The sequence below is a fragment of the Ursus arctos genome, unplaced genomic scaffold (genome assembly GCF_023065955.2).
Source record: "Ursus arctos isolate Adak ecotype North America unplaced genomic scaffold, UrsArc2.0 scaffold_24, whole genome shotgun sequence".
In the NCBI taxonomy this organism is placed as follows: Eukaryota; Metazoa; Chordata; class Mammalia; order Carnivora; family Ursidae; genus Ursus; species Ursus arctos.
The window spans coordinates 1,713,855-1,730,103 of NW_026622919.1; the positions used below are offsets into that span (position 1 = coordinate 1,713,855).

Consider the following 16,249-nt stretch of genomic DNA (forward strand, 5'->3'; position numbering starts at 1 on the left):
GTCTAGAAAAACCACCTGAGGTGGCTCCCCTACCCGTGGCTCTTTTTCTCGTGGCTCTGGTACATCCTGTAAACTGCTAGCTACGTCTGGTGGCTCTGTTAAGTTCAGATAAGCTATTCTGGATGAAAATTCTTTAAAAGGTGAGAATCCTGAGCAGCGTGTCGGAGCGCGGCCGGCACACACTCTGCATACAACACAACGGGGCTCTTGCGTGGTCTGTCACGGTCTTTATTGTCGCTTCATTGTGTCTTACTCTAACCCAAATCGTCACACACACACGATGCACGAAAACCAACTCGCCCTCTGCCCACAACTCGCCCTGACATGCCCTCTGTCCTTTCAGCTCTAAAACCCTCAGATGTTTTAGACGTTTGTCCTTGGGGCCGTCAGCACCAGGCGCCTGGCTCTGCTCCCTCGGGCACGTGCTGCGCTGGCTCGTCCATCCTAAAGGCCTCCCCTCAGGGTCTTCTTGGCCTGGAAGAGAAAGGATTTGGTATGAACGAGTAAAGTTAGATGAGACCGCAGAACAAGACCACCCCACCAAATGCTGCCTGGCAGCAAACGCCTTACCGAGAGTCTGGCCACGGACGCCAGCCGGCATGGATGCGTGGCAGGGGGCTCGGCTCCTCGACGCTGCCACAGGCCAAGGGGCTCTATCTGCTCCGCGGCAGTGTGCCCCCGAAGCCGCACCCCCCTGGACCAAGCACTGCAGACAAACCCCCCAACACGCACACGCACACCACGCTCGGTGGTCGAGAGGCAGAGGGCACTTCTCATAGAGAACACTGCGGTGAAGCACCGAAACACCTGTTCCCCGGGACAGCTGGCTGGACAGGAGCCCATCGCCCTTTCTGCCTCCTCACGGACTCCCCACAAGTGCCGTGGACTACAGCAGAACAGGCAAAAACGCGCTCCTCCATGCAAGTCCTCGTGGTGAGAAACACTCAAGCACCTAGTTCCCGGGCCGCAGTTCAGTCGTCTTCCGTGAACAGCTCCAGCACGCGGGGCGCACACCGTGGGGACGTCTTTATGTGATCGCCGCAAAGGCGAGTAAAGATGCCTGTTGACAGGTAACTCCTAACCACAAAACGTGGTACAGAAAGACCTGTGTGTAACTGACACGTCTGGTCCATGTCTTACACGTAAATTCTTCCAAGCGGTAACCCCTCGTCCCCCGGGGAGGGCTGTAAAACAAGGAAGCCGCCCAGAGGACAGCTGCGACCCTGGGTGAACGGCCCAAGTCAGACTGGAGGCTGGTGACGAGGGATGACTGGCGGCGGGGGCAGGACGAGGCCAGAGTGTCTCGGCCGTTGTAATCACCAGGGAGCTCGTGTGCCCGCGTGTGTCGGATGCGGGTGGCGGCCGTGGCGGGCGCACAGAAGCGCCCTATAAGTCCGAGGGGGAAGGCCGCTCGTGCACTGTCCTCTCCCTGGAGAAGCAGCCAAGCCACAGCCAGCCACTCCACTCAGGATGATCGCGGAACGTCAGGGAATGGCCTCAGGTTCCCTGATTGCTGCCGAGCTCACCCAGCTGCCCAGTCTGCTATCCAGTTCTCTGCACCAGCAGCTCCGGAGAACACATCTGGTCACTGGCGTCACGGCCCAACCCAGACCCACTGGATCAGGGCACCAGGCCAGGACCTGCATCGCAGGCAGTCCCCTCCTCATGCCACCTGGAACCCCCATCCAGGTTCCCTGGGCGTGTCTGCATCTCCTCCAAACCCACTTGCTCCATACACTGTGATTCTTCACTTCTGCTGGGGCTGGCGATATGCACAGACTTTCACTGGCTCGGCATCCGATCCGACGGGGATCAGAATCTGATGCCTCAGAAACAGAAGGGAGCGGTGAGAGTCCGACCGTTCCCACCACGGCCCACTCCGGGGCCAGCGAGGGCTGACCAGCCCAGGAGAGGGACCTGCTGATTCCCCTCCCACCCTCGCGGCGGTCGGGGGTGCCCTCAGGCCCGGGGCTGTCACCGCGCGCACAGCACACCCGAGGGGCCCTAATCACCCGGGAAGCTAAGACCGCAGGTGCCGAGGCGCCCGGGGTTCGTCTGGACACTACGGCCCGGCCACGGCACCATACGGACTTATAGGGCGGTTCCGCGCGCCCGCCACGGCCGCCACCCGCATCCGACACACGCGAGCTCCGCGGCGCCCGGCACCGAACGCACGGCAAGGGAAAGCAGGCCGGCGGTCCAGCGCGGGTCCCGCTGTCCCTCCCTAAGGTGGGGCTGGCAAGGGAGAGAGCAGGGGAGGCGCACACCTACCGCCGCAGCGAAGCAGCTCCGCAGGGCCTCGAACTCCTGCGCACAGAGGTCCTTCGTCAGGCGGCCGCCTGGGGTCGTGGACGCCTGCACGCACCTGCCGTAGGCTGCTGCCTGGGGGCGGGTGTGGAAGGCGAGGATCGCGGCGGCCCCCGCGCCCGCCGGCCACCCGGGGCAGACCCCGCCCGCGCCCCGCCCCGTCGGTCACCGCCCCACCCGCGCAGGCCCTTCCTGTCCCGTAGGCACTGCCCCGCCCGGCAACTCCTCACCTCGGCCCCACAGGCCGCTAGGCGTTCGGGGAAGGCGCGGAGGCGGCCTCGCACGCGCCCCCACACCGCTCCGTTCCCCGACATGAGAGGCTCCTCCTGGCACCCATGGGCGCCGCCATCTTAGGTCCATCCTCTTCCGGCGCCCTGCGGCTCGATAGGCGCTTCTTCCGCCCGCGGCCTTCCCTGCGCTTCTTGACTGGCCAGGCTTCCCCAGCCCCCGCCCCTCTTCCGGGACGGTGCCCGATCTCCCCGAGCTCTGCAAGTGGCTCCTGGATTTGTCTGTCTTGGATCTGAGACTTCGGATTGGCTCAGGCTCAAGTTGTTTGTCGAAGTCGGCGCCGGGACCCGCCCCACGCGAGCGATTGGCCATCCGGGCCAGGCGCGCTCGGTGATTGGAGGGGGTTCGGGGCCGCGCCCGCGGGCGGGGCCGGAAGGTGACCGGTATCATGGCGGCCACGCCGCCGCTGCGGGACCGTCTGAGCTTCCTGCACCGGGTGAGTGCGGGCGGCCGCGGCCCCACCCAGCGCCCGCTCGGCCCCTGCCGGGGTTTTCTCCCGGGCTCGGCAACTCTGCCGTCCCCCACCGGCCCTCTCCGTCCCCAGGGACGCGGCGTGGACAGGTCACGCCGACCGTGCGTCTGACCCACCGGGGGCAGTGCGGCCCCGGGGACGGAACCCGAACTGGAAAGGCAGCTGGGAGCCCCGGTTTCTGGTTTCTTGCCCAGCCCAAAGCAGCTTTGCAGAAAAACACAGCCCCGGAGAATGTCCCAGATAAACCTAGCCGGACACCCGGGACGTCCCTAGCCCGGGGGAAAGCGCTGAGCTCGGGTCCAGTCCGTGCCAGGAGCACCGAGGGAGGAGTGGGGCTGGGCAGCGTCCGGGCAACTCAGCAGTTGTGTGTGGGTTAGGGTCCCATCCCCGCGCCGGCCGGAGGCGGGCCCTGTCCTTCCTAATCCTTAGCTTCCAGGGGCCTTCAGTCCCTTGAGAAAGACCTCCTGACTTGTAGGAGACCCGGGTTCACAATCGTGAGCCTTTCTCAGGAAGTGCTTCAAGAAGCGGAGGACGGGGCCTGTCGTTGGTGTGCCCAGGACACAAGCGGGTTCTGCTGGCGGCCTTGAGCTCTCTCAGGCAGGTGTTCACGGGGCTGGCCCCTCAGTTCTGTCAGTGCAGAACCTCTACTCTGTGCCGAGGGTTCTACGAGTCTCTCCAGCTCCCTTTTGGGTCTTGGTGGACAAATAGCGCGAGTAGGGCACGTACGCAGCCTCACACGACTTCCAGGCACCTGTCCTTGGGACCCCGGACAGCTGTGATTCAAACTGTAGTCCACAGTAAGCGCCTCAGGGAGTCCACGTGTCCCTGACGTTGTGCGTCCAGCGTCCTCACCGAGATTCACGCTCCCCCCGGTGCGGAACAAGGTGGGAATGGGTGTCTCGGTTTTTAGCCCGGTAATGCTCACTTCTCAGGACTCTCGCTCGCTCCCTTTCAGCTCCCGATTCTCCTGAAGGGAACATCAGATGATGATGTCCCGTGTCCGGGCTACTTGTTTGAGGAGATCGCCAGTATCCTTCGTCGTTACCCACGTGCAGGGCCCTGGAGCAGCTTCTCCTGTCCGGAGGAGGTCCACAGCTCCTTTACTGTAGAGACCAAGTGTGGGTGGGTCCAGAAGCCTCATTACTGACCTTGCAGGGCCCAGGAGGCCCTGGAAGCCCCAAGCTCTGGAAACCGGGACCTGGGGTGGGTGTTTGCGGGAGGACTCATGAGAAGTCCAGTGGCAGGGAGGCCTGGTTCTCTCCCCAGCCAGGCCCTAGTGTGACCTGGGGTCAGCTCGCTCCTTCCCTAACCCAAGCGCCTACCAGAAATCTCCCACGAGTCCCTGGGCAGCAGTCAGTGCCTCCTGGAGTACCTTTTGAACCGTCTGCACAGTGGCTCTGGCCGAGTGAAGCTCAAGGTGAGTCCCTGCACGGCCCCCGCAGACCCTCCCCTGGGTTGGGGCCCCGGCTCCCGCCGGTGGCTGGCAAAGCAGGAGGACGCAGCGAGTGGGTGTAGGCTGCCCTCTGGGCTGTGCTGCCCTGTGTGACTGTCCCCCAGGTGCTGAAGATCCTGCTCCACCTGTGTGGTCACGGCTCCTCGTCTTCCCTGCTCATCCTCAAACGCAACCCCGCCTTCATCCAGGAAGCTGCAGGTACCGGGCACAGGGGAGAGAGCAGCCAGGGTCCCTCAGCCGACCGCCAGAGGCACCCCCCCGCAGCTCCGGTCTTCTCCCCAGCACCCCATACTCCAGCCGCCACCTTCTCTGACCTGCGCCTTCCCCTTTTGGCCCTTGCTGCACCTGCCGCATGGGGCAGAGTGGCTTGTTTCTGCCTGTGTGCCCTGCCAGGCCTTGGCGGCCGAGACCTGTCCTGCCTGTTCTAGTACCTGGCATACCAGAGGCACTCTGCAGGCCTCTGTGCCGTCTCCCATGTCACAGGCTCTGTCTCCTTACCAGGGCTGCTCCTCAGGGCCCGAGACAGGGAGCGCTACGAGCTTCTGCTTCAGAAGGTCTGTGGGAGGCCATCAGGAGGGGTGGGGCTCTGGCCTGTCGTGGTCTAACTCCGTGTCTCACCCCCACCTGCACTCAGGCCAGGGGCTGTCATACATCTTTCTCCCTGACTAGGACTTGGGGGGATGTAGCCTGAGGCCTTCCCCTCAGGTAAAGCAGGAGTTCTGGCCGCTGGTGGTCTCGGGGGCACAGCACCCACAGACCCCACCACACGCAGGGCTTGGCCTTCAGGCAAGAACTGTGCCCACTGAGCTGTCCCTGAGAAGGGAGCACTAGGGAGGGGGACTGAGTGGCTCTTGGCACCTGGTGCTCACCAGGGACCCTCCACAGTTATGCAGCACATCCCACCCACCAGGTGCTGGGATACCTCCCACACCCCGAGACCACTGTTGGCCCTTCATGGAGGGCAGGGCTGAATGAGGGTAGGCACTCAGGGCCCGGGAGAGCATTACCGCACAAAACCCAGACGCTGCCCCAGGTGTCTGCCGGGGCTTGTGTTTGCCCCAGTGGGCTCCCCAAAACTTGTGCACGGAAACAGCATGCTCGTTGATCTTCGCCGACCAGTGGGTCTCGGCGGGGCCAGCGGCGGCCCGTGCGAGTCATCACGTCTGTCCCCGCCCCTGGAGCGTGGGTGGAGCGGCACAGGACGCGGCAGACAGCGGTTCTCTGTCGGCACCAAAGCCTCTCTCACCATAGGGCGACTACCAGTGAGCAGTCTCAGTCCGCTGTGCTCTGAGTGCCGACCCCGGGAGACCGTGCCACCGGCCGTGGGGAGGTGGGGCTGTGACAACAGGTGGCTCTGGGGCAGGAGGCCCTGCCGAGGACTGCCTCGGCTCACGCAGGAGGGGCCAGGTGCCCTCCCTTGTCCATTGCTGGTTCAGCTTCCGGCCACCAGTCCTGGCTGGGCCCAAGGGCTGATGTGTGCGCACGCTGGGCCATCTGCCAGGGTGGAGACGGGACAGCGCTGGGGGTGGGATGTGACACACGAGACACGTGTGTGACAGAGGAGACAGAGAGAGCCTAGGGTCATTTAATCCTTTCTGAGAAAATCTCATTTGCCACAACTCACAGTTTTTGAAAGATGGAACTTGAAGGCCGTGATAAAGAACGGGGGTCTAATCATCAAGTCCCTGGGAACCGGGGTTTGAATTGGACGAGATTCACTTGTGTCCCCTCTGGGTGGAGAGTGAGTTGAGGGAGGTAGTTAGGCTGCCAGTGCAGGAACTCAGCTGAGAGAGATAGCAGTGGGGTCGGGGAGAGGGGCCCCTCGTCACACTCTGCAGGTTGAATCACAGGCCTGGCTGCCGTGCGCGTGAGCAAGGGGGCAGCCAGGGGCTGTGGGGGTGCGGCCTCCATGGGCCAGGACGGTGGTGTGGCTCTGAGAAGCAGCCTGGGACAGTGGGATGAGGGGATCTAGGGGCTCCCCAGGCTTTGGCCAAGGAGCAGAGGTGTTTTGGGGAGCGGCAGGTCCCCCAGGCTGGTGGCTGCCATAGGAACTTAGACCGGGAAGTGATGTCATGTGGGGGGTTTGAGATCAGACCTGTGCTTCAGGATGTTTACCCGGACCCTGGGCATGCCGGGGTCACCTGCCAGGGGTCAGAGCTCTAGGGGCGCATGGGGGTCTAGGCTGGGATGGGCTGCAGCTCAGCACCCCTGGGGGGTCAGCAGCACGTACTCAGTTCTGTCTCTCTGGCTCTGCCCACAGTGTTCTCAGGGCCTCCAGATCCTCTCCATGGAAACAGCTTGTACCAGAAGGTGCGGGCGGCCGCCCAGGTGAGTCCAGGATTCAGGTCAGTCCCAGGACAGCGACGAACATTTGTCCTTCTCCCGCCACCCCGGGACCCTGGCTCTGCTCCTGCTGCGGGACCAGTTTCCCCGAGCCTGGTCCTCAGAGAACCATGGGGACGGGGGGACAGCAGCCAGACGGCATGCGCTGAGCGTCCTTCTCCTCCTCGTCTAGGACTTGGGGAGCGCCCTGTTCTCTGACAGCTTGTCGCCTCCACCTCCCTCCCAGCTGCCTAGGGCCCTGCCTCCCACAGGTACGTGACCTTGTCTGTCCCTGCCACCGAGTTGTCCCTCTGGGCAGGGCTCGGGGTCCCTTCTCCCCACCTGCCGTCCTTGGCCAGCACGCTGCTCTGTGCAGGGCTGAGGATGGTTGGCCACGCTTGTGGCTGACGTGGGCCTTGCCCGCAGGCATGGGCTCGCAGTCCAGACCCCAGAGCGCTCTCCAGGGCTTCGGCTACAGCAAGGAACGGGGCCACACGGGTGAGTGCTGCGGGGTCTCCCGGGTGCAGGGCTGAGGGAGGGCCTGGCAGCTCAGGCCTGCCAAGGCGTGGAGGGCCGTCTGGCCAGGCTGGTGTGCCTGGCGCCTGCGGTCTTCTCTGCCCGGGCCTGCGGGACAACAAGGCAGGGCGAGTCTCCTTCACCAGCAGGAGAGAAGCCGGGCTGAGCTTCAGCTGCACATGTGGGCGCGCAGCCCCTGGCTCCCTGAAGGGCTGGAGGGCAGAGGGTGCTGGGCCTGGCTGGGACGGAGCAACTTCGAGCGGGCGCGGTGCTGGTCGCGGGTGGAAGCAGCCGGCTCTGTGTGCGGGGCGTGTGCTCGAGGCCTGCCGCGGTGGCCTGTGTGCTACCCGTTCTTGTCACAGCTCTCAGACCCCCCAGTGCTTGGGGAGCACTGACTCCTAAAGCAGGTCTGGCTCAGAGGCCTCGCCTCTTCCTAACACGGGGGTGACGGTGGTTGGTCCCTGTAGGGCACTCGTGGGAAAGGGCATGAGCTGCCGAGGGGATTGAGCTCCAGCGCAAGTGTCACCTCACAAGGTCCCCTGCTCCCACACGGGGCGAGGGGACCGGGGGCATGGTTTCGCCGTAAGCTGTGGAGCGCCCAGGCTCCGTCAGGCCTGGGGATATACCGAAGCAGGATTTCTTGGGAAAGCTTCTGGAAGGACCCAGATCCCTCCTATGGTCTCTGTTCTGAACTACAGCTCAGTTGTCTTCTGGAAAGACCCAGATCCCCCTCATGGTCTCTGCTCTGAACTACAGTTCAGCTCTCCACCTTTCGGGCCCTGAGTGGGAGCAGTGTCTCCTCCTGGGAGATACGGGAGAGCATGGGGACGGGACCAAAGAGGGCTGTCACCCTCTCCCTGTGGCGCAGGTTCTGCGGGCGAAGCCTTCCTCTCCACCATCCAGAAGGCTGCAGAGGTGGTGGCCAATGCTGTGCGCCCCGGGCCTGAGAGCCCTGGCACCCAGAGGTCCCTCCCGCGGGGCGATGCCTACCAGCCTGCCATGACGCCTTCAACCAGCCGTGGTGGCCTGGTTGTTGGGAAGCCGCTGTCCGGAGCCCTCCCAGGTGCCCGAGGAAGTGGTGAGACTCTTCTGGGGGCTCTGGCTTTCCCTGCCAGGGTTTGGGTGCGCAGCCCCTCCCTGTTCTCTGCTGAGGGGAGGGGGACGGTGGGGAGGGAGGGGCAAGACTCCTTTAGTAGCAAGAGCCGCAGGCTCCTGGCTCAGGGAGGGAGCCATCGAGACGCGGGGGAGGAAGGCAGCGTGCCTTGCATGGGGTCGGGGAGCCCCGCTCTGCTGGTCCAGCCACGCCTCAGAGGCGGCATGCTTTCCCATGCTCCCTTGGCCGCGTGGCGCCCCACAGAGCCTTTCACCGACTTGGTGCACGTTTACCGTGGCCTCTACGGTGGTTTCCTTGTCCTATAAAGGTTACGTGCAGCATATGGACTCTGCTTTGCCAGCTTCTTGCCAGTTGCTTGGGGTAGAAACGCAGGTGTGACAGTCCCAAAGGCTCCCTGTGCTCAGATACAGATCTGGGACCCCAGCCCAGCTGCTGCTGGTTCAGCCAGGACAGCAGTGACTCCGGGGCCAGGGCCAGCCCCCACAGCACGCACATCCCACGGGGGGCAGCAGACAGCAGCACAGGTAGATCACAGAGCCGGGTGTGTGGCAAGGAAGGACAGCGGGATGGGCGTCAGGGTGATCTGTGCCTCTGCCTCTAGCAGAGGCTTCTGGGAGTTCGGCTGGTGTGAAGGAAGAACAGCAGGACTTCCTGAGAATTGAGTGCTACCCGGTCAGGCCCTGCACCTCCTGCCACGGGCCGGCACCCCCCTGGCCTTTGGTGCCCGGTGCTGCTGGGTCTGCATGGGCTGGCCTGAGGGCAGGCGTGTCCCGGGCCAGCGGTCCCTGCCCTGAGCCATCCGTGTGAGGGGTGCCCTGCTCTGTCCCTTGTCACCTTGTGCCTGGTGTCTTTCTGGAGCTCAGGCCCTTCCCTGGGTTTCCTGGTCCAGGTGCCCTGGGGAGGGCGGTATGAGGTGGGTCAGAGCCCCCCCTCCCTGCGATCTCACCCCCGGTCTTGTCTCTCACAGTCCTGAGACCCCAGCCTGGCCAGGCTGGAGGGGGCTGGGACGAGACAGACAGCAGCTCCAGCTCCCAGACTTCCTCCCAGGAGAATGGTGACCCGAGCAAGGCCTCGGACTCGGGCAGTCGGTCGGGCAGTGACAGCCCCTCAGCGGCCAGCCAGGCACCCAGTGACCTGGCAGAGCGGTGAGTGGGCACCATAGGGCGTCTTCCTGGTCCTTTTTCGGGTCCCAGCCTGGGTGGAGGCCTGATATGGAGGAGTCTTTCTCCAGCCCTGACCACTGTGTCTCCAGCAGGGTTGAGGCCATGACCCTGAGTGACTGCCAGCAGGAGCAGAGCCTGGTCCAGACCGTGACACGTGGGCCACGTGCCTTTCTGAGCCGAGAGGAGGCACAGTGTTTCATCAAAGAGTGAGTCCCCCACCACCCCCGCTCTGGGCCCCCGGCACCCACGCCCGCGCCCCCCTCATGGCTGCCCCTCCTGCAGGTGTGGATTGCTCAACTGCGAGGCCGTGCTGGAGCTGCTGACCCGCCACCTGGACGGGCCCAGCGAGTGCATGCAGATGGTGAGGCCCGGCCCATGGGGCGGGTGCGTGCGGGGGCAGGGGAGTCGGCCGCCGTGGCTAGTGGCCTCCTCAGTGGGGGTCTGCCCTGGGCAGGAGGGGGAGTGAGTATGGGATTCCAGGGGGCCTGCCCCGGGGCTTCCCCAGCTTGGGGCTGCCGTTGGGCCGAGAGGAGGAGGGGAGCTGGTCAAAGGGGCCTCCCTCCTGGGTGGACCCTGCTGACCTTCTGTGTGCCTGGCAGAGAGCCCTGGGCGCCATTGCATCCCTGGGGCGCACCGACCTGCTCTCCCAGGAGCACATCCTGCTTCTCACCCGGCCACGGCTACAGCAGCTCAGTGCAGGCAGTCCCGGACCTGTGACCAACAAGGCCACCAAGGTGGGCAGCAGCCAGGGCACAGACGAGTGGATGAGGGGATGTGTCAGGAGTCCCACATCTGTTCCGTCCAGGCTTTTCCAGCCTTTCCCAGACGTACCTGTACAGCCCTGCTCCTTGCTGTGCGGGACAACTCGCGCCCTTAGAACAGCAGCTGGGGTCCCCGGCTCATGGCATTCCAGGCTCGCTGGCCTCTTTCAGTTCCTGGAACCTGCCAGTTCACCTGCCTTACTGCTCAGTGGCTCTGCTCTGCATGCAGCTCCTCCCCACTTGGCTCAGCTCACAGGCAGCCTCCTGCGGGAAGCCCTCCTTGCTTGCTCAGGTGGACTTATCTTTCTCTTCTCCACCCTGGGTCACAATTCATGGGTCTGTGCTTGGCTCCCAGATCCCTTTCTGGCTCCTGGAGGGTAGCAATGGTTTTGTTCCTCCAGAGTCCCTTTTCCACTCCGCCTGAATGGCGTACAGGCCACCTGACTCTCACTGGGGACCGTCTGGGCAGCGCCCCGCAGCTGGGTCCCGGCACCTCTGCTGTCGGCATCTCTGGCTTCTCCGTTCCTCTGTGGCCACAGAAAACTCAGCTCCTTAGTTGCTCGTCTTTCAGTTGTCCTTCTTCAAAGAATTAGTGACCCAGTGACATATGAGCCCCAGTCATAGTGGGATTTCTGGGGACGAGAAAGCGGGAGGAAGCCTTGTGTGCAGCAGTGGGGAAGGACCAGAGGGTTTAAGGCCCCTTCCTTCCCTCGGCATCTGTGCCAGGTGCTGGCGTGGCACCCGACAAGGGACCATCTCTCCCCAAGCCGGCTCGTCGTGCAGCCAGGTTCACCGACACGCAGACGTCGGCTGTGTAACAGCAGGCGTGGCCGTGGGCGGGTGCAGAGGGCATGGCCAGTGTTGAAGCAGGTGGGGGGATGACAGGAGGGAGGAGGTCTAGGCGGGCAGCCGAGCCGCCTGCTTTCTGGGCAGGGGTGCTTGGGAGGGGGGTGTCTCTGTGTCCCCAGGGGCGCACTGGAACCCTCAAGTCAGTCCTCTTTCCTTCCATGTCCAGATCCTGAGGCACTTTGAAGCTTCCTGCCGACAGCGGACCCCCGCCCGGAGGCCCCCGGCTGAGCCGGGCCCGGCTGCTCTCCACATGGGCCCCTCAGACCTGCTGACCGACGCCATGCCTTTCGCCGGGGGCCAAGCCTTCCTGCAGCCTCTGAATCCCACGCTCTTCTCGCTCCAGGGCTCTGCACTCCCCCCTCCCCTGGATGGCTCTTCCCTCTCAGTCCCCAGGGATGCTGAGGAGGCAGAGACCAGACTGGTGGGTTCCAGAGAGCAGGGGGCCCCATCTGAGTGGAGCCCGTTGGGCACAGGCTCCCCAAAAGGAGCACCAGAACGTAGCCCAGGGCCCAGCAGCTGCCTGCAGAGCCCGGCAGCCAGTAGCGGCCGCAGCTCTTTGTTCGCTGGAATGGAGCTGGTGGCTTGTCCCCGCCTGGTGGGGGCCGGGACTGCCACAGAAGAGGCCCCCCAGCCCCCCTGGACGTTGTCACAGAAGGTGGCAGCCAGAGAGCCTCCTGGCCCAGAGCCGTCAGCTTTCCCATTTTTAAACTCATGACCTGGCCAGCCTGAGCCACGCGTGGAGTCCTCGTGGCCTCCGGCCTGTAACTCCCAGGACCCCATGACTTTGTGCTGTTCCGTTTGCCCACAGCCCCCATGTCCCACCAAGGAGTGGTTCCCCTTGGGCATCTGTGGCGGCCCTGCTCTCCCTCCAGCTGCTACCCTTCGCTCACAGAGGACGAGGTGCAGGCCGCTCACCGAGCTGATGGAACAGCCACTCGTCAAGCGTGGGTGATAGGCCAGGAGTCTGCGAGGTAGATGGAGCCAGGTGGCACTGTGCAGAGGAGTCTACGGGGGCCAGCTCCCAACCCAAAGACAGGCTCCCTGTTCTCCTGCAGGAGAAGATGGACCCCCTCACACTGGGCCCTCCTTGTGGGTGTGGTGGCCGCGCAGGGAGAGCCGTGCTGGTTTCTAGGCAGAATTAGGAGCTGGGCGGCTTGTTCAGATAGGCAGCTGGGGGCCTGGACTGCTGGGTCTTCTGCCACGCAGCCGTATGTGTGGCCCCATCTGCAAACAGGCCCCTCTCCCCGTGGCCAGGGGGATGGGCAGGGGGAGCCGTGGGGCAGAAGGCACAGCATGTCCTGCCTGGAGGGGACAGGAGGGGAGGCCTGGCTCCTCAGAGCACACTCACGGGTACCAGGGAGAGGGGCGTCCAGCTCCTCTGTGGGGGACGGGTCAGGAGGAGGCTGAGCCATGGCCATGGCCCTTGCCAAGCTGCTCCCGTTTCCAGGTGACCACCGAGAGGAGGCTGTGGAGCTGCCTCAGTGTCCGCCCCCCCCCCCCCCCCCCCCCCCCGTGTCTCCCTTACCAGAGGCTAGCTGTTTGGACTTGAATCCCTGTAGAGCAGGCAGGCTGACAGCAGGGCCTTGGCAGTGTGGACCTCAGGGTCCTCTGGAGACCCACTCCTGCCTCGCAGAAACAAGGCTTTGTGTGGATTTGGAACCGCTGCCTGGGTCTTTGTTTTTGAGCTCAGATCGCTGCCCCCCTGGGGGTATAAGCAGCCGAGCCTCTGCGGTGCAGATGACTGAACGAGCCACGTGTGGCCCCCGGAGCTGTGGCTGCTTCCTGCAGACTGCCCGGGGCTCTCACACCACCTGAACGTCCTGAATAAACACGAGTGTTTGCACGGACGCTGTTTTTCTTTCCTGTGTGTGCGCGCGTTTCGGTGAAAACAGCATTAACGAGGGGCGCACCAAGAGGACTTTCTGACAGTAGGACAGGTATGGTTTCTTCCTTAAATGCTGGGGAGAACGCCCCAGTGGGGTCGTCTGGTCCTTTAATGTTAACTGTGAGGTTTTAATTGTGAAATTAAGTGTCTTAAGCAGGTGCAGGGCTCTTCAAGTTTTCTCATCCCACATGACTGTCAGGAATTTGTCTTGCAAGGACTTAGTCCATTCCACAGAAGCCTGCTGTCTGCATGGTCTGTAACAATACTCCATCCTTCATTTCTCACGTTGATGACTTTTTCCCACTCTTTCTTGGTTAGTCTGATGAGAAGTTTGTTAATATTTTTTTCAAAGAACTAAAGCTTTGGTTTTATTTATTTATTTTACTGTTTTTATGTTTTGTATTTTATTGCTGTCTTTTATTATTCCTACTGTTTTGGGGTTATTTTTTCCCTTTTTTTTCCTAGTTTCTTTAAGGTGGAAGCTTCGATTATTGATTGAAACCTTCGATTATTGATTTGAGACCTTTCTTATTCTTTTTCTTTTTTTTTTTAAGATTGTATTTATTTATTTGACAGAGAGAGAGAGACAGCCAGCGAGAGAGGGAACACAAGCAGGGGGAGTGGGAGAGGAAGAAGCAGGCTCCCAGTGGAGGAGCCTGATGTGGGGCTCGATCCCAGGATTCTGGGATCATGCTCTGAGCCGAAGGCAGACGCTTAACGACTGTGCCACCCAGGCGCCCCTGAGACCTTTATTTTTCTAACATTAAAATTTTAATGTTGTGAGTTTCTCTCCAGACAGTGCTTTGATTGCATCTGTTGAATTTTGATAGTTTTATTTTTTTTAATTTTTATTTATTTATTTTAGACATACAGCAAGGGGAGGAGCAGAGAGAGAGGGACAAGCAGACTCTGTGCTCAGTCCCACAACCCTGAGATCATGACCTAAGCCGAAATCAAGAGTCAGTTAACTGACTGAGCAACCCAGGCACCCCGATGATAGTTTTATTTTTATTTAGTTCAGAATATTTTCTAATTTCCCTTGCGATGTCCTTTTGTCTAATGGGTTATTATATGTGTCTTTTTATGTTATTACCCTTTTAATTCTGATTTAATAAGAACATGTTTTCTATAACTTCAGTTCTATTGTTCAAGATTTAAAACTTTTGTTGAAGTTTGTTTTATGGCCCAGAATATATAGGCTATCTTGGGGAATATTCCATGTGCATGTGGTCTAGAGAACTACAGACCAGTATCCTTCATGAGCATAGGTTTGGTGGGTTTTTTTTTTTTTATCCTCAACAAAATATTAGCAAAATGAATCCAACAATATATAAAAAGGTTAATATGTCACCGTAAGTGGAGTTTATCCCCGGGATGTAAGGCTGGTTCAACCTCTGAGTATCAGTATAATTCATCAAATTAACACACTTATGAAGAAAAATCATGTTTTATGCAGAAAACACAAGAGACAAAATTCAGCATTTCATTCATGAAAAATCTTTGCGATGAGAAATACAATTTCTTTCACCTGGTTCCAGAGCTAACATCATACTTAATGGTGTAGGACTGAATGCTTTCCCCCCAAGATTGAGAACAAGGCAGTTGTATCCATTCTACTTCTGTTCAGCATTGTACTGGAAGCCCTGGCCAGTTCAATGAAACAGGAAGAAAGGGGGGGCAAATACATTGGAAGGGGAGCTGTTATTCACAGATGGTACTGTCTATAAACTCCCATAGAATCTACAAAAATGCCTAAGACTGATAGTGGGTTTAGAAAGGGCACAGGCTATGGGGTGAATTATACTACCAACTGTATTTTTCCATACTAGTAATAACACCATATACTGAAAGAAGTCAATGAAGGCCTAAATAAACCGAGAGGTATACCATGATCATGGATTGAAAAACTTCATATTATTAAGATGTCGATTCTCCCCAAATTCATCTACAGATTTAACATAATTGTCATTGAGGGATGTCTGGGTGGCTTAGTGGGTTAAGCGACTGCCTTCGGCTCAGGTCATGATACCGGGGTCCTGGGATTGAGCCCCACGTGGGGCTTCCTGCTCAGCGGAGAGTCTGCTGCTCTCTGCCCGCTGCTCCCTCTGCTTGTGCACTCGCTCTTTCTCTCTCTGACAAATAAATAAATATATAAAATCTTACAAAACAAAACATAATCCTCATCAAAATTCCAGCTGGGTTTTTTTGGTAGATGGTAACAAGCTGATACTAAATTTATAGGAAAAGTCAAAATAAATTGAATAGCCAAGGTAATTTTGGAAAAGAAGAACAAAGAGGACACCCACTACCTGATTTGGAGATTTACTGTCAAGCAGCACTGACTGTGGTGTTGGTGAAAGTTCAGACACAGATCACCAGGCCAGTATAGACAGTTCAGAAATGGACCCATACAAATATGGTCAATTGATTTTTCACAAAAGTGTGGAGGTAATTCAATGGAGAGAGGAGAACCTTCTAACAGGTGGTACTGGGATAATTCAACATCCATGCACAGCCCCCCCCCCCCACGCCCAAAATCCCATACTTCACACCTCATACTGAGATTTTCTCAGTTGAACCATAGACCTAGATAGGAAACCACCGGATGGTCTTGAAAGATGAGGGGCGGTGGGCCTCGGGTGCAGGGTCGGTGACCAGGCCCTGGGACAGGGCTGCCTGAGGAAGGGCACCAACGGGCCCCTGGGACCTGCAGGTGTCAGCCCTAAATGGAGCTTTGCCTGGAGGGGAGTGCAGCAGGACCCACGTGTCCAGACGGGCCTCAGACAGGAGGGAGCCTGGAATCCCGTGTGTAACCGGGGACCGCGTGGGACTCCGCGGGACGGCGTCGGCGACCAGAGATTGTTGGGGCCCGGGGCCGCCTGGGTGTCAGCGCAGGCCGGCTTGGTCTGGGGGAACTCTGCCCAGAGCGCCACGCCGCCCACCCCACGCCGGCTCCTTCTCCTCCCTGAGGCTCCGCCCAGGTCCCGCCCCACACTAGCCGAGGCCCCGCCTCCTCCGGCTGCTCCAATCGACGGCCCGCTGCGCCTGGCGGGGTTGGGGCTCAGCCCTTCGCGGCTCCTCCCACGCCTCAACGTCCCGAAGGACAGCCCAGGGGCCCA

At 60.4% G+C, this 16,249-nt stretch overlaps 2 protein-coding genes across 8 annotated transcripts; one reads left to right on the forward strand and one right to left on the reverse strand.

Moving 5' to 3' along the window:
- Positions 1–212: 212 nt before the first annotated feature.
- Positions 213–2,684, reverse strand: NDUFAF8 (NADH:ubiquinone oxidoreductase complex assembly factor 8). 3 transcript variants are annotated; one of them, XM_026483914.4, is made up of 3 exons: positions 2,538–2,673; positions 2,272–2,382; positions 213–474 (listed from the first exon to the last, which is right to left on the reverse strand). In XM_026483914.4, exons 1-3 carry the CDS (start codon positions 2,619–2,621, stop codon positions 445–447), a joined length of 225 nt encoding a protein of 74 aa, XP_026339699.1. In that variant the 5' UTR covers positions 2,622–2,673; the 3' UTR covers positions 213–444. The 3 variants fall into 3 exon arrangements, with proteins under 3 accessions (XP_026339699.1, XP_048067887.1, XP_026339698.1); XM_048211930.2 differs by lacking the exon at positions 213–474 and adding an exon at positions 576–1,826 and having other exon boundaries at positions 2,538–2,684; XM_026483913.4 differs by lacking the exon at positions 213–474 and adding an exon at positions 1,633–1,819 and having other exon boundaries at positions 2,538–2,680.
- A 258-nt stretch (positions 2,685–2,942) lies between these two features.
- On the forward strand, positions 2,943–13,092 carry TEPSIN (TEPSIN adaptor related protein complex 4 accessory protein). 5 transcript variants are annotated; one of them, XM_057318125.1, is made up of 14 exons: positions 2,961–3,031; positions 3,543–3,668; positions 4,023–4,095; positions 4,393–4,484; positions 4,625–4,718; positions 6,781–6,848; positions 7,036–7,114; positions 7,269–7,340; positions 8,227–8,436; positions 9,440–9,617; positions 9,728–9,841; positions 9,918–9,996; positions 10,235–10,369; positions 11,412–13,092. In XM_057318125.1, the coding sequence occupies exons 1-14, from the start codon at positions 2,984–2,986 to the stop codon at positions 11,958–11,960; spliced, it is 1,917 nt and encodes a 638-aa protein (XP_057174108.1). In that variant the 5' UTR covers positions 2,961–2,983; the 3' UTR covers positions 11,961–13,092. The 5 variants fall into 5 exon arrangements, with proteins under 5 accessions (XP_026339702.2, XP_057174108.1, XP_026339701.2 ...); XM_057318124.1 differs by having other exon boundaries at positions 2,963–3,031; positions 9,725–9,841; XM_026483917.4 differs by lacking the exon at positions 3,543–3,668 and having other exon boundaries at positions 2,943–3,031.
- Positions 13,093–16,249: the final 3,157 nt, after the last annotated feature.